A 21,075-nucleotide genomic window follows, 5' to 3' on the forward strand; every position below is an offset into this window, starting at 1 on the left:
TCATTCACCTCACGTTGTAACGTAATTTCTCCTGTCGTCACGTCATCCTTCATCAGTGTTCACCCAAGTCATCAAGTAAATGTTTTTGCATGTGCTGATTTATTGTAAAATCCCTCGCAGCGGGGCTGGAGTCAGGACGGGTTGATGTGATGAAGTTTGGTAAGGATGTACAAAAAGCAGCAACAAGTGAGAATTGTATGAATTTGACAAATTCATACAGAAGTTTAGAAGTTAATTGATTGAAGCTCCCAGTTATATTTTAAGTCGACGGATGGAAAGTTAGCTGACTCCAGCCCTGCTATGAACTGCTTCAGTCTCAATGTTGCCTTCAGTCTCTTGCATTTCTGTTCATCACTGCTGTTGTCCCATCCAGCTTCATGAACCATGGGATTGTGGGATGCCGGTCTATGGCTGTTCCAAGGCCCCGTGCCACTGTGTCTCCTAGCCTTCACCACAAAACATCACCACCCTATTCTCATCATCATTCTCATCATCATAGCCAATCAAACACAGAATGCACTGATTGTGTTGTGTGTGACTTTGAGTATCCGTGTTCTCCCAGATCCCCCTGAACCTCCCCGCAACTTGAAGGTGGTTAACGCCACCACCACCACTCTCACAGCCAAGTGGGAGCACGCTCCAGGCCCCGTCCGGGAGTACAGGATCACTTACCGGCCCATTGCCGGGGGTGACGCTCTCACAGTAAGTCCTCTTTTTTTTTTTTTTAATTGCACTGGGCAAGGTTTTTTCGACAAAGACAAAGACTAATCATTGTCCAAACCCTTTGTCTGGATGAATCTCTGGTTTTTGGTACATTGGTTGGAAATCTGGCAATGAGTGCAAACGTCGAATTTCAAAAGTGACCGCTAAACAGGGACGTCCCGGTAATTCACGTGGTGGAGCGTGTACCACATCTTGGAGCAGGCTACAGGTCAAAAGCTACAGGTCACTAGATGTCCTTTGGTAATACCAGACCGGTCTGGAGAAGAGGGGATCCAGGGACATTTCAGGGGACAAGGCAGAAACAATCAGGGGGCTGTCCTCTGAAAACCCTGTTTTATAAGCTCTGTTACAGTCAGTTCTTCAGGATAAGAGCCCGGCCAAAGACAAGACAAACTAACTTCAACTTGCTAACAAATCTCTTCAACTACTGCAATATTTTGATTTATAATTTAAGTTTTTTTCCCCCAGTGGTATTATTCAGTTGTAATTTAGTAACTGCAGTTAATTAAGAAAGAGTAGATGAAGTACAGTTCAGGTCAGCAGCTCCTCTCTGTTAAAAAAACACACAACCACATCTCATTTTATCAAGAGACAAAAACTGGAGCCGGTCCACTGATACTGAACAGTGGAGTGGCTCAGGAGATTTACTGAATGTTTAAAGTTTTACACCCAAATTGGCTCCATTTCATGGAGTTTGTGTAGGCCTATTTTAGTGTTACCAGAAAACAAATCCCTCTCTCCCTTAATGACTGTAAAATCATCCTTGGTATTGTTTATTTGCCCAACATCAGAACAATATGACTAAATTCCTTGATAGGGTGTATTTTTTTTCCCGCTCCATCCATATTGTTCTCGCTCACTGAGCTTTTGTTCTTCGGAGCCAGGGAGTGGTGATGCTGCTATTTCACTGGGGACGCCTCCAGTGTGTTTAAGTCAGTCGATGACAAATCGAGGCATATCTTCATGTGATGGAGAGCTTATAGACTGCCAAAATAGCTTTAAGTGCATATTCCCTCCGCGCATTTATAAACAAATCATTTGTGAATGGTTGGATGTGATTTAAAATTGTCTCCCTCTTGAGATGCACAAAGATATCCTCAACGAAAAATAAAAAAACACAGAGAGCTTTGCGGGAAATTAAATAGGAGCATCTTTCTCATGCATTTCAATTAAATAAAAAAAAAAAAGGCATTGCTCATATTGAAATGATTTTTAATATATCAGGGAGGAACACTGCTAAAAATCTGCTGTTTCCTGAGCATTCTCATATGTCTAAGCTTCTGATTTCCCCTCGGGGATAAATAAAATTTTCCCGATTCTGATTCTGATTTGAAGTCGTCTCCCTCTTGAGATGCTCAAAGATATCCTCAACAGGGAGTAGAAAACATACAGAAAGCACTGCAGGACATGATATAGGAGCATCCTTCTTGTGCATTTTAATTAAATTAAAGAAAAAAATCATTACTCATATTGAAATCATTTTTAATGTATCTTGTAATGTAGCTTATAATTTCCCCTCGGGTTCAGTAAAGTGTTTCTGAGAGCAGAGAGGATTAGGAGCGCTGCCTGGGCCCCCAGTCAGGCAAACAGGAATCAGCTGCTCTTTGGAGAGGCTAGGATCAATGGAAAATATATTTTCTCAAGTTTGTCTCCTTTTTGAATAAACATCCTGTGTAGAGTGCGCTGGTAAACTTAAAAAACATTCAAGGCACACTGTTCCCTAGGAAAAATGTTAAAAAAGCCTTTGTTATTACACAGCTAAAATGTGATTTAAAAACCTGGTGGCTCCACGAGTCTTCATCAGGCCGCAAGTATTTCTGATTCTGACTCTAATTCGAGATCGGTTCCCTCTTTAGATACTTAAGGATGTCCTGAGCAAAGTCTTTCATAGATCACAGGCTGAATGGTGAAAGCTAAGACCATTTCCATTGAAAAAAAAAAAAAAAAAAAAAACATCCCTGAATCAGTGGATTGTGCATGTGAAATGTCTCGCCATTCCCAAAAAACAAAAAAAAAGCAATTTCCAGAACAATGAATTCAATAAATCAAAGACTAACGCCGCCAAACAATCAGATGTTCATATTCGTTCTGCACTTTGATACAACCAAAGCGTCCCTGCTGGTTTTGAGATGTTCTCCCTCGAGACAGTCAGAGATGTCCTGAACAGCGAATTCGATGAACCGGTGCCAGCAGCGCTCTGTAAGAGAAATTTCCGGCGATTCTGTGTTCCTTCATTCTATTTTGACATTTGGTTTATGACAGCGTCCCGCGGTGCGATTGTGTACTCAGACGGGTCCCGCATTTGGCTGCCAAGCCCACATTCCAGCGTGATTACTCAATAGTGATTAGCATTGGAAATAACTTGGAACCACTTTAAGGAAACTTGGGGCCGTATGAAAAGAATTTCGGCGACTTAAAAATTTTTTATTGTGTGTCTGAGATGTTATGACAGTGTTACCCCAAACAATGTGTCAGGGCTTGAGTCATGATGTCAGTAGAACAAATCTGTTTAATGCATCTCTGATCCCCCTTCCCCTCCCCTTGTAACGTAGGATGTATATACCAGCACACTTAGAGCATCCCATGCACATCTGGCGTCGTATTGTTGTCCGCAGGCTTGTTGTTTGAACATAACTCATGCAGTCCAGACGGGATATTTGTTTGTGCAAGATGAGAACAGAGCTCCTACGCAGGTCTGGAAACTCTGCAGAATGGTGGAGAAGGAATTTGGAAATTTCCAGGTTTTAGGAGCTGCACAGGAACATGGAAGAAATACACAAGTGTTATAGAAATATCAAAGTGTTTACCATTTCATTTTCATCTCAAATCATGAAAATAAGGTCACAAACAAGAGTTAGAGTTCGTCGTGCTTGATGAGCCGGCATGCCGATGAGCGGGACACCTGTTCTTTGTAAGTCGGTCTGCGTAAAAGTGTCAGCCAAATACCTAAAAGACAAAACGCCAGCGTAATGCAACACTCCTTGAAACGTGTCTTCGCTTCGCCACACTCTGTTTATGCCTGTTTACTGTATTATAGCCATCCCGTGATTTATGGCAAAACTGTTTGCCTAGGATCTCCCGAAGGTCTACTTAGATTCCCTTTCAGACAAACACCCGCTCATGAATAAATAGAGAAATTGTTTTCCGACTTTGTCCTGTGAAAGATCATCTCAGTTTAGACCAATAGCACTGGGTGAATTATTGGGCCTTTTTACTTGTCGAGTTTCCCTTTTTTTTTTTTTTTTTTTTGTTTCTCTGAGAGTAGAATGGGAGCAAGGATAAGTGATTGCAGATTTGGAGAAATTCATTTTGCGGCCTCTAAAGATTTTAAGTTCAATAGAGTTTAGCACACCTTCCTGATTATTTGACAGGTGTCTTTTATTGTGTAGTTTATCTTTCTACCTCTCTTTTCGCTGAAAGTATTTAGAAAATGTGACTTCTACTCTGACAAAATGAAAGCTGAAACTCCTTATCAGCTATTCTTGAATTCATCAGGTTTCTTTTGCCCTTTCCAACAAAAAAGTAAAAATTTAGAGGATGTAGTTTGTGGTTTTGTTTTTTTTTTTAATCTTTAGCAGGGAGCATCAGGTAACGTTTATGGAATGAACCTTTTTGGATGTATATTGAGATAAAAAAGCAGAGTTTTTACATCTTGTCTGCTCTCAATCAAACTAAATCACCTCACATGTCACTCGCTGCCCAAACACAGAAACCATTTGCATGAGTCAGCTCGGCACTCGGCTTTGATGAATTCTCCTCTCGTCTTTGCCGAGACAGAGAGTGTTGACTCTAACCTCTGACGTTCTCCCTCCGTTCTCTGAACAGACTCAGGTCGGAGGGAAGAAAAACAGCGTCATCCTTCCCAAGCTGACGCCCGACACACCGTACAACGTCTCCGTCGTGGCCGTGTTTCCCACCACCGTCAGCAAAAGCATCTCCAGCCAAGGAAAGACCAGTAAGTGTCCAGTAATGTCTCAACAGTCGCACCAGTCCATGATGTTTTCTTATAAATGTCTCTCTTTTGCCACTTTCTGCCACTGAGGAAGGTTCAGACGATAGGAAAAGCTTGTTAGAAGTTCAGGTGTAAGTTCACAGTAATCCCATTTTCTCAGGAATCTTATCTCCCTTTCCTTAAGAAGTGGAAGGTGAAGGTCAGTTTCTCCACTGAGCGGATGGAGCTGATTGTGTTGATGAGGAGGTTGATGATGGTGATTGCTCCTCTGAAGCCAGCATTTAAATCTTCAGCAGATATGTGTTGCTTTTACTGAGGTCTGTAGGGATGTTTCCAAGGTATGAGAAGGTGAAAGAAAAATCAGATTTGAATCTCTGAGACTAACAGGCCCACTCCTTTCCGAAAGGGCCTGACACCTGGACAGAGCCAAAAAACGAGTGTGTGGTCCGCTGAGACCGATCCACACTCCCTCCTGCAGGAGTGCTGGGACCCGCTTAATTATCATTATTATTATTGTTATTATTACTAATTAATCACATGCCATGTTGACGTCTTTCTTTTTAATCGCTCTCAAAACAAGGCCAGATCAAGATATGACATGAGGGGGTGGCGCTCATGGAAAAAATAGTCTTCATTCTGTGAAACAATACTGCTTTTGTCCACAGGGGGCGCCAAAATCGACACAAAATGAAGTTCTTTGTAGTTGCTTTAATATAACACAATGTTGATCCAATCCATGAACAATTCTTAACAGCTTTACCATTGTCTGTCCTGAACAACAGCATGTTATTTGGAATAAATAAAAGAACTGGGCGGCTAATTTGCCTAATTGAGCTTGGCGCCATGTTTGACGTGACTCCATTGTGAAAACTGCAGTAAAAACACAATTTCATGAGTAGGAATAAATGAAGCCACATAGAGTTGACCCTGTCATAGTTTCAAAGCCCTTAGACATAAAGTGGTTTTAATGATATAAAACGAGTGGAAACCAGTGTCAAAGGGCTGCTCTACTGATTGTCTTTCATTCATTCTAAAGGAGAAAACAGCAACATTAGAGACATCCTCCACCACTGGCATGCAAGAGGGCTTTTTTTTTTAAATGTTGAAATGTCCTCTTACCTGAACACCACATGAGTCTGCTTGCTTGAGTTGAGTTGGGCTCGGTAGCTGACGGCAGCCCTGTTAATCTAAGAAACCTAAAGTAAAGACTTGGGAATTCCAGCCCAGCAAGGTGCCTTGTGTATTTCATGTTTTGAAAATGTTGTTTGCTGAAAGTCGAGGGTTAAACGCTGTTTTGAGACAACACAGGATGAGGCAGAAAAAGCAGAATCCATCAAACATCTTTCCTGATGGACTTTCCTGATGTCTGTTTGTCACTGTACATGTTGCCCCTATGGACGGACCTAAACTAAACTAAACTGAGAAGAAAATTCTAAACTTCTTCTCAAAACGGTTGCTAACTCCTGATCTACAGCAATAAGACAAGAGTAAGAAAACATGACCCAGCCATGGGGAATGTTTGTGGCACTTTCACGTCTGATCTGAGTTAAAACCAAACGTTGCGGCGAGGTGAGGAAGGCGAATGTGAGCAGTGGACAAAAAAAGAAAAAGAAATGTACAGAAACACAAATTCCAGCAACAGAAAATCATCGGCGGAGCTTCGTCACAGTCCCGCCCGCGCCGTTTGATTGACAGGTGATTTCTGGAAAGTGCATCAGAGCAAGAACAGCTTAGCATCAAAAAAAAAAAAAAAAGGTCACCAAAATAAAACAAATAAAATAAAGATGACAACAGAATTTCCCAGATCACCGCCTCAGCTCCGTTTCCTCGCGGCTCCGGAGCTCACCTGCTGCTCTAACTATTTTGAATTGATTAGCTGAAGTGATTTTTGGAAAAGAAAGAAAGAAGCATGAAAATGAGTGTTTGGCAGCGAGGACGAACTTACCAGCCACAGCCAGATTTATCAGCATCTGTTGCTGATTTCCTGCCCTGGTCTCAATCAAGGTCTACAACACAGGAACAACACAATAACACTGAGCTTGTGCAGGAATTACTGATATTATCATGCTGTGCTTAATATATAGCATACAGGGATGAATACCATGCAGTGCATGGTGCTACAAGACACTGTATTTGTTGTCTTTATTTTTATATATTGCATGAAACAGTGACATCTGCAGAATGATTGTTTTTTATATTGCTTTATTAATTGTTAAGCTCAGCCTCAGGGTTATGATGCATTTATGATGCACGTGGCAACAAGATTAGCTGACCGTCGCAGAAAAAGAAAAGGTCAAAGTTGCATCGACTGGGTTTCAGCAGGAGCCAGATGTTGGTCTATTAAACTTGTAGATAAATTCTCATCACGCTGTGGTACTTTGGGTAAAGTTTGAAGCACATTTATAGCCTGAAATCGCTTTTTACAGTCAAACTCCAAAAGAAAGACTTTGGATCAGTGAAGTGTTTTTCTGATTCTGGTCTTTAAACGTGGCTTCGCTGTTCCCTCAGAGCCTCTGGGCGGTGTGAGGAACCTGCAGGTGGTCAACCCGACCATGACCACCCTGAACGTGCGCTGGGAGCCGGCCGAGGGCAAAGTGAAGGAGTACAAAGTGCTGTACGTGCCGGCCGCTGGAGGAGCCGAGAGCATGGTAGGACTGGTAGGAGAACAGCTCGCAAAAGGATGGTGTGGACTTTTTTTTTTTTTTTTTTTTTTTTTGGTCAAGTTTAGGACTTGTTTTATTTTATTTATTTATTTATTTTGTTTTTATTTTTTAAGTTTTTTTTTATGACAAAATATTATTTAATTTAATTTAATCTAATTTAATGTAATTCATTTTTATTTTATTTTAAGTGTTCTATGAATTTATTTTATTTTAAAAGTCTTCTGTAATTAAAGATTCTTCTTCTTCTTCTCATTATTATTATTATTATTACAATTGCTTAAGTCCATTGTCAAAATTTCTCATCTGTGTGTCTTTTTTTTTAGCTTTATTTTCCCCCGAAATTGAAAAAATTTAACTAAAAAAAATTAAATAATAAGTCAGTTAGTCTCATACTCATTGTTAAAAATCTTTTTGTTTGTTTTTCTTAAAACAAGAGAAAAAAAAACAGTCAGTGGGATGAGATAATCCCATTTGTTTCATTTTCAACATATTTATACATGTTCCCAGAAAAAAAAAATCCTAAAACTAAAAAAAAAAAAAAAACTAATAAAGTGAAACTGCATTGGAAACAAGTGGGATTAGATTTGTTTTCATTTGTTTTAAGAAAACCAAGATTTAAACATTGAATGTGAGACTAAATGACTTGTTAAAATGGAGATTTTTTGCCGTGTTTTTGTGTTTTTCTCTGCTCGAGACGTACACGTCATATACTTCATATAATCTGTTATTAATTCTCAGGATCAGGTGCCGGGGACGGCCACCAGCACCGTCCTGCGCGGCCTGCAGCCCGACACCGTCTACACCGTCTCTTTGGTTCCTGTCTACGCAGCAGGAGAGGGCAGGAAGATGTCCGAGAACGGAAAAACAAGTGAGGAAACCTCCGACGCACTCAACACTTTGCTGAACATTTACTCAAATAAACCGTGTTGTTACGGGTCTAAAAGTCTACTTTAGCAAAAAATCTGCAAATTTAAGATTTACTCAGAGCTGAGAACATGAATAACATGATTTTTCTCTTGTGGTACAGCTTCACTAAAAATAACTTTCAGGGTTTGTTTCAGGTACTTATCCTTTGAGTTTCGTGATGATTCGCCCAATTGTTGTAGACTTTTATCCATTTATGTGTCTAAGCCACACCCCTTTTGAAGTTTATTGGTTAATATCTTCAAAATGAAATAAGATACCAACAAGCCGCGTGCAAATGTTGATCAGCTTGGTCCAATACTGATCCATAGCAAATTTGGAAGCAACTGGACCTACGGTTCAGGAGGAGATGTCAAAAATGTGTTTTTCAAAAAATTCAGAATGGCACAAAATCCAATATGGCGGACCTTATGGGTTCTGAGGTAAATTTATAGAGTGACGATTCATGCATGTATGGACCAGGTTCATCTAAATTGGACTTAGTTACTGTCATGTCCCTACCATTTACCATCTCACAGGAATTTGTGAAAACACTTTTGAAAAAGGAAACTGAAATGCTAATGGCAAAATGCTACCTGGTTTTACCACAAGGGCTCCAAGACTCTGTTATTCTTTGCATGACTGATCTCCAATTTACTGTCATCGTGCTTTTAAATCATGCCTTTAAATCCAGTACAGTGTCACAGAATTGCTCTCATTCCCCTTTATCTGAATTTTCCATTAATTTTTCCAAGATGTGTCCACATCTCCAGGAATAATTCATTTGAAATCAAGATGAAATGCAGGAGGAGGAGGATCTCCTGTGTGACAGTGCATGAAATGTAAAGGTGTAAATGTCGTGTCGTCACCTGCAGGGCCTCTGGGAGGCGTGAAGAACCTGAGGGTGACCGATCCCACCATGACCTCTCTCACTGTGAACTGGGATCCGGCCGACGGAGCTGTCCGCCAGTACAAGATCTTCTTTGTGCCGGTGGCCGGTGGCGTGGAGGACATGGTGAGACTCAGAGGACAGGAGGAGGCCGGCTCAGGAGGAGCAGCGAGGCCCAGAAACACACAAACACATTGACTCAAAGACACTCTGGTAGCTGGACAAGTCCGCTCAGCAAACCTGCACAAACAGGGAATTATCACGTTATCATGCAGCTATAAGTCAATGCTAGCACTGACGTTAGCCTCTACTGGATAGCTAGTTAGCTGGTGTGCCAATCAGATGTGTTAACAACAAGACAGTGATGCTTAGCTCAGGAGACACCATGGTTAGCTAGCTAACACGTCGTCATTATCTAAGCAAAAAAATCAGTCGATGGATTGGTAGGAAGTAGGTAATTTTTCCAGGTGTTATGTACCAACAGGTACCCAGCCCGCATGGCCTTACCTCTGAAACAGCTCTGAAACAGAACTCAGTTAATGGCATGTTCACTTCTGTTGAGGCAGAGCCCAGGATCTCCAATATGGCCACCAAATTAAGTTTATGAAGTTACCTGCAAGCCCTCTACAAATACCACTTTATGTGTAAAATTACAAGATACATAGAAACACATAGAAGAATCTGTCATCTTGTCAGCTTGCATCTGTATAATAAATATATCTATATTTTGTTTGCAAACAGGAACAAGTTCCAGCGGGCACCACCTCCATCGTGCTGAGGAACCTGATGCCTGACACGCCGTACCGGGTCTCAGTCGTACCGGTGTACCCGACCAGAGAGGGCAAACGCCAGTCAGAGAACGGCAGGACATGTGAGTTACAAACAAAGAGATGGGATTGGTCTGTATGAATATTCAAAGGTTGCGTAGTGTCATAAAAGATTGTGAAATGAGCACAGACTTGGACACAAGTCTGTGCTCAGAAAGGACGAACACAAACTGCACTTGGCATTTTCACAAGTCTGTCATGTGACCTGGAAACGACCTCACATGAGCTCTGCTTCCTGTAAAGCATCTTAAACAGTGACGTCATCCAGCACGAGTGGCTGTAAATTAAAATTTCAGGCAATAAAACCTTCACCAATCTTTAAACATCCTCTCTCATCCACCTATTCCTTTCAAAATAAAAGTGCATTTGTGAATGATCCTCCGCTGCGCTGTTTGCAGGGATTTGTGAAGATTTTATTGGTTGAAATTTTAATTCACACCCACTCGTGCAGGATGATGTCACTATTTCAGATGCTCTGTTTTACAGGAAATAGAGGTCATGTGAGGTCATTTCATGGAGACGCAGCTATATTATGAAACCTTGTACTTTAAAGATCCCAAGCCTTATTTGTTCCCCCTGCAGTGCCTCTGGGCGGAGTCGGCAACATGAAGGTGATCAACCCAACCATCACGACCCTCACGGTGACCTGGAACCCGGCCGACGGAAACGTTCAGGGCTACAAGGTCATCTACGTCCCCACCGACGGAGGGCTGGAGATTGTGGTGAGTTTGTCCGGCTCAGGCAAAACTTTAGATAGAAATGAAACTATCACGACAGAAACAGAGCAAAATACAGTTTACTGAAGTTCAGATCATACAAACAGTTTAGTTTAAGGTTGGACTGAAATCTTTTATATTATTTCAATAATAGCTGTATTTTTGAGAGTCATTGCTCATTATGTCTATTGGACCATCACTATCTAGTCTATTTCTTATGTATTTTGCATCCCTCTATACTGTATTTTATTTTATTTATTTATTTTTTTTACATAGTTTAGTTTTTACAACTTTTCTGGGGGGGATGATAGCACCATAGTGACTTATGTTGTGACTAGATTAGATTAGATTAGGTTAGATTGCCTTTATTGTCATTGCATAGGCATACAACAAGATTAAAATTGCCACTCTGGGTGCATGAAAACACTTCCTGGCACTTTCTTCAATATCCTGGTGGTGCATTCGCCTTATTTTTAGCAGATATATAGATTTTATTATGGATATGATCATTATTATCCTGCACCAGCACATGATATTTCTTACTGCTCCCTGCCTTGAAGACCTCAGAGATCTTTTAGCAAAGCTTTCAGAGGAGAGTTTTAGTTTTCCCTGATGATTTATGTTATATATACAGTCCAGTTCTGCAGAGAGCCCCGAGTCCTTGAATTGTTTTGCAACTTTTGGCTTGAAAATGTAAAAATATTGTCATAAAATATCAGCTACTGGAGGCCTGAATGTGCTATGGTTTGTTTAAAAATTCATGTTGGCTGAGCTCTAGTTTGCTTTTAGTTTGGAGATGATAATAAAAACCCCAAAAGCAGAGAGAGAGAGAGAGAGAGAGATGGGGAGGGGGCTTGCAGGATCTGCAGGAGAGGTGATGAGCAGGAAAATGATGGGATTCATAAAACAAAAACAGAAACACAAAAATAAATGAACAAAGCTGTCAGCAGTGGATTTAGTGACGTCACGCTCACTGACAGTGTAATCCCCCGTGCAGATGCCACACAATGCCTCCCAAATCCCCCCGCAGAAACAGATGCCACCGCGTTGCGTGCCATCTCTGCAGGGGTTTGCTGGCCCTCTTGATGTGCAGGATGAGTGTGTGTAAATCCCAGCGCTCAGAGGCCGCCGGCCCAAGGTCCAGCCCGGTTTGGAGCTAACGCGCTGTGAAGAGCCACGTAATAACAACTCGTAACGCGGCTGGCTGTCGATTTGGCTGCTCCTACTCTGCTGCGTCTGTTTGGAAACGTCCGCTCTCCTTGGCCGCTCCCACGACTTTTACCCCCAATCAGGCTCTTCCTGTCCAAACAGATTCAACAGAGGAGTTTTTAACCAGGGGAGCAGAGCGGATCTGACTCTTCTGCATCAGTTTGTGAAGGAAACGACAAACTGTACACATGGACAAACCTTGGAATAACTGGAGTGATTATTGGTCCGGTCGCATCCAAGGAAAACTAAATCTGTAGAATCTCATTCCTCTGCGAAGCGGTTTAACAGAGAAAAAAAATCAGCCAGACACTCAGGGAGCTGGTTCAGGAAACCTCAGCGACAAACTTTACATGTTCAAGCTGCCATTAACGTTCAGTAGAGTTCAGTGTTTTTAGGGTTACACTGATGCATCAGCTTCATATTGGCCTTTTATTATAACGAGGGTGTCGGCCTCTGAGATGATGGAGGGAACATCTGATATAAACTGTTTTTCATTTAATTGTCCAGAACAGTGGCTCTCAAACTTTTTTCAGTAGTGTCTCCCTTTCAAAATATCTTTTTCAGCCCAGTTACTCCTGACCAGTTCAATGAAAAGTTTTTGGGAGGAAAAAAAATCAGTCCAGCTCCATCAGTGTGAACCAACAAGCTGATGCTGAGCAGATTCTCTTGTTTGTGTTTCTGCTTCTTCTTCTCTTCTTCCTCCTTGTTTCCAGCTGTATCGCTGCTACGCTTCAACCACTGATCCACTTTCTGGATTTTTTGCAGTCAGAGTGAACAAACGTCCTCGCTCGACGACCACGGCAGCAGATTTAAACCACACACACACACACACGTCTGACACCTTCAGGAACCCCAGAGAGAGAACTGAAGATAAAAAATGATTTATCAAACTGACAGCTACATTTTTTAATGAACCCACTATAACACAGGCTAATTATTTAGAGCATTAAATCTAACTCTAAACCTTGCCCTCATTAAAAATGCACAGATCTTTGAATATGCAAATAGGCCCCGCCCACCCCCAGCTCATAACCAGAGCTCTGTTCACACAACCAGGAACTCTCACTCATAAAAACTTTTTCATAATCTAACCATGATAAAGCTTTTTTTTTTTTTTTTCCAGCAAACCTCTTACTTCCACCAATATTGTTCATGTGAGGCAGCCGTTTCCAGTTGGTCTTGTTGTTACTTTTAAAAATAAAACACTCTAGAGGAGTGTGAGAACACCTCTCTGCTGACAAACTGAGAGCAGATACAGTCAGCAGAGTCCAGCTCCCACATTTTAGGAGACAGAAACAGAAAAAAAAACAAATTTTTGAGGGGAGATGGGCTTTAACCTTCATAATAATGAATATTTTCTGTGTGTCTCCATGCAGGAGGAAGTGTCGGAGAGCACGACTCAGACCATTCTGGACAAGCTGCTGCCGGACACTCGCTACACCGTCACCGTGGTCCCTGTGTACGCCGAGGGAGACGGACCGAGCCTGGCCGACGTCGGCAAGACCAGTGAGTGGCTGCCGCTGTGTTTACGTGCAAGGAAGGAAGGAAACTGAATGAACCACAAATAAAGAGAATAATTAAAATGCTTCTCTGCAGTTCAGCAGCATCAGCTAAGATTAAGAACAAAAATCTACACCGTCTCAACAGACTGGTTTTATTGTCTTAATGTGCTCCTACTTTTGAGTAACAAACATTAACCAACAAGCAAATTTCAAACACGATCTGGAAATCCTGGGAATTCATGTAGTTTTCCAGGCATGGAAAACACCTGGAAATTGGAAAAGATTTTTAAAAAAAAATGTCCTTGAAATAGTCACGGGAGCCTGGAAAATGATAAAGTCCTGCTGAGAAACACCACGTTTGTGTGAAATCAAAAATCAACACATTATGTGCTGTTGGCCTGTTGTTACCTTCTCCTTTTGTTTTGTCTTTTTTAATATTTTTTTACACGTCATCAACATGTTGTGCAACACAAAAACATGTTGACGTGTTATTTGAGACATCGATTTCATGCAGTTTCAGCTGTTTGGCCACTTTGTCCAGTTTGACTCTAATCACTCTATAAATCTCTTCAAATGTCCTTGAAAACTCCTGCAAAACGATTTCCTGAACCGAGCAGGAGCCCTGATCAGATTCACATCAGCTGCTTCACACTGCAGGGCCCTCATGTACTCATGTCTCCTCTGTCTTTAAATAGTGTTCTCTAAAACAGATTAGGTTGAAAATTAGTTTTTGGAAAGGTAATTTGGAAAGGTCATTTTGTTTTTACTAAGATTCATAATTAGGACTTGATCTTACAATCCCTGAAAGATCAAATCCTAATTATGAATCTTAGTAAAACAAAATGACCTTTCCAAATTTGCACTTTGTACTATATTCCTGATTATTGCATTATTCACCATGTAATCCAGATTTCTAAATGCATCCACTTTGATGAACACAAAACTAAAAGCGAGTGTGAGCCTCCGTCCCCCAGACAGCAGTAATCTGTACTCAGATTGGCCGGCAGCTGTGTAAAGATGTTTGTGTGCGTGTGTGTGTGTGTGTGTGTGTGTGTGCCTCAGAGCCGCTGGGCTTCGCGCGCAACCTGCAGGTGACGGACCCCACCACCAGCACCCTGAACGTCCGCTGGGACCCGGCCGAGGGGAACGTCCGGGAGTACATAGTGATCTGGGTCCCGGCGGCCGGAGGCGAGCAGGACGTGGTGAGGCAGAAACACACAAACCTGCACCTCAACTACCAATTTAATGTTGCTTTTTCTGTTGTTGTAAAATCAAAACTGTCTTTAAATAAGGGGTAAAATATGCCAGTGCTGTAGGGGAAAAAATGTCTGTTTTCTTTGTTTTATTGTTATTTATTTATTTATTAATTTAATGATGAGCCAGTTCAGGTCAGTTCAGTAGTTAAAGATATGATGAAGGTTATGGAGCTGAACGTGAGTTTAGAAAGCGCAGGGTAACAATTACAAACAGATGGTCATTATCAAGATTTTGGATTCAACAAATTCCCTGATTTCCTACATGAAAGAAATCAAACTTGTTTATTTGCACTGGAAACAAGAGAAATGACTTCAGCAGATTCTCTCTCTTCTCTTAAAACTGAAAAAAAAAAAAAAAAAAAAATCAATATTTGGGATTTATTCTTTAAGTAGACGATGACATGATCCCAGTTGTTTCCAAGGCAGCTGTATTTATTTATCATTTATTTTTTTTAGCTTCAAATTCAACAAATAAATGATAAACTATATTAGCATGTAATTTACTCTCTTTTTACTTTTTTAGGCTTTTATTTTTTAAATAAATGCAAGACATTTGACAGCATTGTGAGATAATTGCACTTGTTTCCAGAGCAGGTTCACTCGCATCAAGAATGTAATGTGAGCCAGTGGCTGTGTCCCGGGGGAGTCTGCTTTATTAACTTTAATAAAGTGTTACTTGATCAAAAAATTTCCTCAAACAACATCATTTTCCCACCCTGCTGGCAGAACTCAGGGCTCAACAGATCAAGTGACTTAAAAAATTGCCTATTTTTGCAGCGTGGGTGGTTTATCAGACCAGCACACACTTGTAAGCCTTTAGTATTTAACCAGGCAAAGCATAACTAAATCTGTACCGCAAGTATGTGTCGAAGCAGAGGTAAATATCTGACCTCCTGCACCCCCAGAGAGGGATTCAGACCGGCAAATCAGAGGTCAAAAGCCCCTTTTCCTCTTGTCTTCGTGGCTTCTGCGGTTCCTGTCGCCGAGCCACACATTTCTGACTGACGCTGTATCTGAGAGAAGTGGGTTTGGACCGAGCCGAACTCTGAAATCCTTCAGTCTGACAGCCTCTCCGCGTGCGCCAAAAACACTTTTCATGGATATTGCTTTTCCCAGCGTTTGCCAGAGGCTGCGAGCGCAGCCAAGCTGATGTTGTTTGGTGTCTGTGTGCGAGCAGGACCAGGTGTCCGGATCGGTCACCTCCACCGTCCTGAAGAACCTGGAGCCCGACACCGAGTACACCGTCACCGTGGTGCCCGTCTACCACGAGATGGAGGGCAAGCCGCAGTCCAAGAACGGGAGGACAAGTGAGTCAAAGCGGCTTTGTTGACAGAGGAACTGAAGCGAAGCCAGATCCCCTTGGAAATCAACACACATCACTAACTTTTGTTTGTTTTTTTGCATGTGCATAAATGGACAAAGAATGTATTTCTCTGTGTTGCAATGCGGCTCATGAGTTAAAGCACTGAAAGAAAAATCTTAACAAGTCAATCAGTGTCAGATCCAGCGTTAAAATCATGTTTTTAACACAACAAGTGGAAAAAAGTTCACTTGCTGTTTCACTTGTCTCAATTCTGGCAGAAATCTCCTTCATAACAACTCATTTAGATTTTAGTCATTTAGATATTCAATAAATTTTGACTTTTCTTAAAATGTAAAGAAAATGTACCTGTGGCATTTTTTTCTGGGAACAAGTCTAAACAGGGCAGAATAAGACAGATCAGCCACCAGGATTTGAGAAAATTTTGTATATAAGTGGATTAGCAGGTGGATTTTAGAAAAACAGGTTTTTAACACTGAACAGGAAACTAAATGACCTAAAAAAGAGTTATTATTATTATTATTATTATTATTTTTTTTTTTAGCAGTGAGCCCTGCTGAAGCTGCACCAGCTGTCATTTTCATATAAAGTCATATAGAATTCACACGGTCAAACAAGTCAGAGTTTTGCATTCAGCTGAGCAGGAATACTCTCTTTTTCAGAATAAAGGCAGAAAACTGAATATTTAGTGCATGTGAACACCTCTTGGTCGGTTTCCTCTCTCTCTGTGTTTTCCTTCGGTATAAAACACGGCAGAGCGGTCAGGCTGGTAAACATGAAGGTGCTGCGTGCAGGTGAGGTTGTGGTGATGTCATGCCAGAGGGTTTCTGGGTATTGAAGTTCAGATTTTTCCAAACAGGGGCCACCAGTGAGTGCAAAGTTTGGCTTTTGCAGTTGTAGCGTCACGTGTTACCTCGAAAACATTTTTAAACGCAAATCAGCTACGTGGTTTGTCTTCATAAACATATCATGCCAGTTTTATTTATAGAAGATATTGCAAAGGGAGAACCATGACAGCCTGAGACATGTCTGATCTCCCCTTCCTCTTCCTCAGATCCGATGGGTGGAGTCAAAAACTTACAGGTGACCGACCCGACCATCAGCACACTGACGGTGCGCTGGGATCCTGCGGTGGGCAACGTCCGCAACTACAAGATCTTCTACAAAGCAGAACCAGGAGGCCAGGAGCTCATGGTACCAGTGTTTATTTTTTTTTTGTCATGTTTTCTGAAGTGTTCCAGCACATTAAGGAACCCAAACATGTTCCAACGTCCATAACGCCTCCCTGTCTGAGAGACAGCGAGTGGTCGGGGCACATTTCTGATCATGTCTGTAATTTAATTTTACTGAAAGACAAAAACGCAAAATTGCAGCTTGTTGCTAATTAAATATTAAGGTTTACCATTTTCATTTCATTTTGACTGGATCTAAATGCATGTGAAAGAAATCTGACCCAGCATCACTTATCTGGCCTTCAAATGTATAACTTAATAATTATAAGCATAGTTTTCTTGTCTTTTTTCAACTTTTCATGGTATTTTTTTTTGGCTACTTTTACTGTTTTTTATTTTATTTTTCTGGTAATTTTCAAATTTATTACAAATTCCCGAATATAAATGCTATCCATATCAGGACCATATCGGTCCCAAAAATCAATACAGGTAGATCTCTTGTGATTGTTTTTTTTTTTTTATTTAACCTAACCAGGCAAAGTCAAACTCTGGTTTTCCCCTGGCCAAGGCAACAGTGAGAGTCAGAGCTGCAGACAGGACAGATATACACACACAGCGCAGAAAGTAAAAGCATTAAAAGAAAAGACCTGGAAGGGGTAATAATAATAAAGATTGGGAATAATGAGAGACAGAAGGAAGGGAAGCGAATGGCACAGAGACAGAGGGAGAACAGAAATGAGAAGAGAGAAAAAGTGAGTTAAAGTCCGTCTCCTCAGACCTGACAGTTTCTCTGAGAGAGCGACTGTCTCTGCACTTCATTATCAGCCTTGCTTTGTTGTTCACTGGAATACGAGTACATTTGCTTTTAGGGCTCGTACCAAAATGTTAAATCTCTTCTTAGGAGATATTTACGGGCTGCTCAAGTCACTAGAAGTTGCTCAATTACTGTAGGCCATATGCGAATTCACATTTATATGGACTGCAGCCCTCTGCAGTGGGTGAAGAACGCACCGAGGCCGACAGTCAGATCACCTCATGTCTCCCGCTAAAAACCTGTCCCTGAATGCACCGCACACACAACAGCAGCATGCACTGAAAAGAGCTGTGAATCAGGCAAGCAACATGAGCCCAGCTCCAGACCCGTGAATCACACGTTCACTTTAAAAAGTTTCCAGTGATTCTGCAGGTCTGGTGTTTCTCAATTCAGCTGTGATTTCTGAGCCAATCAGCAGCGTTGTAGAGCGAGACAAACGTTATTGATGTAATCAAGCTGTGCCAGAGACTGACTGTTAGCTAACATGAGAAAATGGATGATAAAATACCCTGATGATTAAGAAATTTATTTTACAAAGATGGTTTGTCTTCTCTCTATTGCCTGACTTCGTAGTTTTTACTTCGCTCCACTCCACTCCTGGTCTCTGTTGCCCTGAACAAATAAGATTTATTGCCAGTTGCCTGTTGAGAGATAAAGTTTAGCTGTGCTGAGTCCAAACTGTGCCCACAAAACAGTGTGGAAAAATCGACTAAACTCCATGTCAGCACGGCTCGGTACATTTAACGCAGCGGATAAAAGAAAACATTCATTCCCCTGATTCTCTGTGTGCAACTTGCTCATGCTCATCATAATCGCATCAAGTTGTTAAAGTGCTGACGTTCTGCTGAACAGGAGCAGGTCTCAGGCGGAACCACCAGCACCGTGCTCAGGAACCTGGACGCCGACACCGTCTACAATGTGGCCGTTGTTCCTGTGTACCCAGATGTGGACGGCATCCGCCAGGCCGAGAAGGGCCGCACGAGTGAGTGAATCAGCCCGCCGGCTCACGAGGAGGCTCATGCAGACACTGAGGCTTTGTTCAGACTGCAGGCAAATCAGATTTGTCTCTTAAATTAGATCTTTAAGGCAGACGGCGTTGCTGTGGTAACAATGTAGGTGTGAGTAACCACGTATGCTGATGATGAGGCGGTTTTCCAACATGGAAGCGTGACAAACGGAGATCCATCGCCTCGCTCTCCAAACAGCAGCTCCGTCAGGTGGAAGTCAGGTGGACCGCTGCTCTCTGTGTTGTCCTTCGTCTCGCTCGTGGTTCTGCTCAGCTGCTCTGATGCACTTCCCTCACACTGGATTTACCGCCGTCACTCTGTGTCGCTTGATGAGTGATGAAAAAGACGGTTTCAAAACCCTGTTTGAATGGCCAGGACATCTGGACCGGGTCGCATCTGTAGAAATCTGATTGGAATTGCATTTCAAACCATCCAAATGTGGCTTGGATCCGATCCGACCCACATTTCATGTGGCTTTTTTTGCTGTCCAAACTCTCTAAATTCAATCTGGATCCAATCTGGATATGCCAAAAAAAGGAGATTTGCGCTGGCAGTCTGAACAAGGCCTTACATTCATTCACCAGACAATGGGTGCACTGCAAAAAGAAAAAAACCTCCATCTTAGCAAGTCATTTATTTTCACCCTCAGTGTTAAAATCTTGTTTGTCTTCAAACAAGGTAAAACATCTGCCAGTGGGATGAGATAATCCCACTCATTCTGATGCTCCGATGATCAACTTGTTTCCAGAATTTTCCTGAATCAGTCGTCATTTTCTTGATCCCCGTGGGCTGACCTGCCTTGTTTCAACAGATTTATACTTGTTCTCAGAAAAATTTCCTGAAACAAATAAAAATTGCATCGTAAATACATGGGATTATCTCATCCCAACTGGCAGATTTTCATTACATTTTGAGACAAAGACGAATTCACTGAATACGAGTGTGGCTGTGTCTGCAGAGTGCATCAGTAGAGATGAGCTCAAATTCCTAGAAGTATGGGTGTATTGTTCCTGAAGAATTTAGCGTTTGTGCTTAACGTGTTAGCATCGGGGCGTGCCAGATGGGTGGAGGCTGCCAGATAGGACAGGACCACGGCTGCCAGGCGGTTTCATCAGTACCAGGAAGAGATTGTGAATCAACACAGTGCATTTTTCTGCGATTGACAATTTCCCTGACTCTGGTCCATCTGACTTGTTGCAATGTGTGAAACCCCTCCCATCTGGTGCTCCCTGCAGCACAAAACAAGCTGCTTCATTTTTATTTTTAACAGTCCCACACCAGGCCCCCTTTCACTCAACATTGTCATATCACTTGCTTTGGGAAAAATATGTTTTTAAGGCTAAACATGAGACTCAAGAAATTGTTAATATTTGTCAAAACAATGTTGTTGTTTTCTTACATTTTGCCTTGTAAAAAAAAGAGATTGAGAGCCAGCAAGTTTAGGCAGCTTCCCCCGAGTTTCTGATGTGGTAAACCCACCCATCAGGTGCAGCCTGGAGGATAAAACAAATGTAACATGTAAAAAACATTTTTACTAGCATCACCAGAATGTCTGCAGGTCCTTAAAAAGTCTTAAAATGTTTTTAATTCAATTTTAGACATATTAAAGTCATTAAATAGTCTTATATTTGAATTTATGAGGTTTCCACAAACATCTTACCATCTTTTCATTTCTTTTTATAAAAATTAGTCAAGGTCTTCTGCATGGAATTCAACATTTCTGATATTACAAAATGCTGAACTTAACACTTCCTTCATCATATTACACTAGATGCTGAAAATGCCTGTAGATCACCTGAACAAACATTACACTCACTCTATGCTAGATTTACGTACACACAAGAAACCAGACTATTCACTTCATCATCTGTAGATAGAAATCCACAGAAATACTTGGACCTTCTTGTCCCAAGGTCTATGTTAAAAAAAACAAAAACGAGTTTAAGCTGCATGTATTCCGGCAGCAGCTGCTGTCTAAGCTAAAGGAGTCTGTAGTCAGCATTTCTTATTCTTCAGTTTCGTATTTCTGTATTTATTGTAGTAACATTTTGTAGTATTAATGCACATATTTACACTTTATGCACCCAATGCACATACTTTTGATACAACTTATACATAATG

General features: G+C 41.5%; 1 protein-coding gene across 1 annotated transcript in view; it reads left to right on the top strand.

The window, feature by feature from the left end:
- Positions 1-21,075, top strand: part of col12a1b (collagen, type XII, alpha 1b) — a 156,374-nt gene that overhangs the window by 76,062 nt on the left and 59,237 nt on the right. The window contains exons 31-42 of the mRNA XM_030047083.1: positions 563-702; positions 4,549-4,678; positions 7,184-7,323; positions 8,077-8,206; positions 9,117-9,256; positions 9,872-10,001; positions 10,540-10,679; positions 13,259-13,388; positions 14,447-14,586; positions 15,818-15,947; positions 17,016-17,155; positions 18,800-18,929. Coding sequence (XP_029902943.1) covers positions 563-702; positions 4,549-4,678; positions 7,184-7,323; positions 8,077-8,206; positions 9,117-9,256; positions 9,872-10,001; positions 10,540-10,679; positions 13,259-13,388; positions 14,447-14,586; positions 15,818-15,947; positions 17,016-17,155; positions 18,800-18,929 — 1,620 coding nt within the window. The remainder of the gene's footprint in view (positions 1-562; positions 703-4,548; positions 4,679-7,183; positions 7,324-8,076; positions 8,207-9,116; positions 9,257-9,871; positions 10,002-10,539; positions 10,680-13,258; positions 13,389-14,446; positions 14,587-15,817; positions 15,948-17,015; positions 17,156-18,799; positions 18,930-21,075) is intronic.

This window comes from Myripristis murdjan, chromosome 24 (genome assembly GCF_902150065.1).
Source record: "Myripristis murdjan chromosome 24, fMyrMur1.1, whole genome shotgun sequence".
Lineage (NCBI taxonomy): Eukaryota > Metazoa > Chordata > Actinopteri > Holocentriformes > Holocentridae > Myripristis > Myripristis murdjan.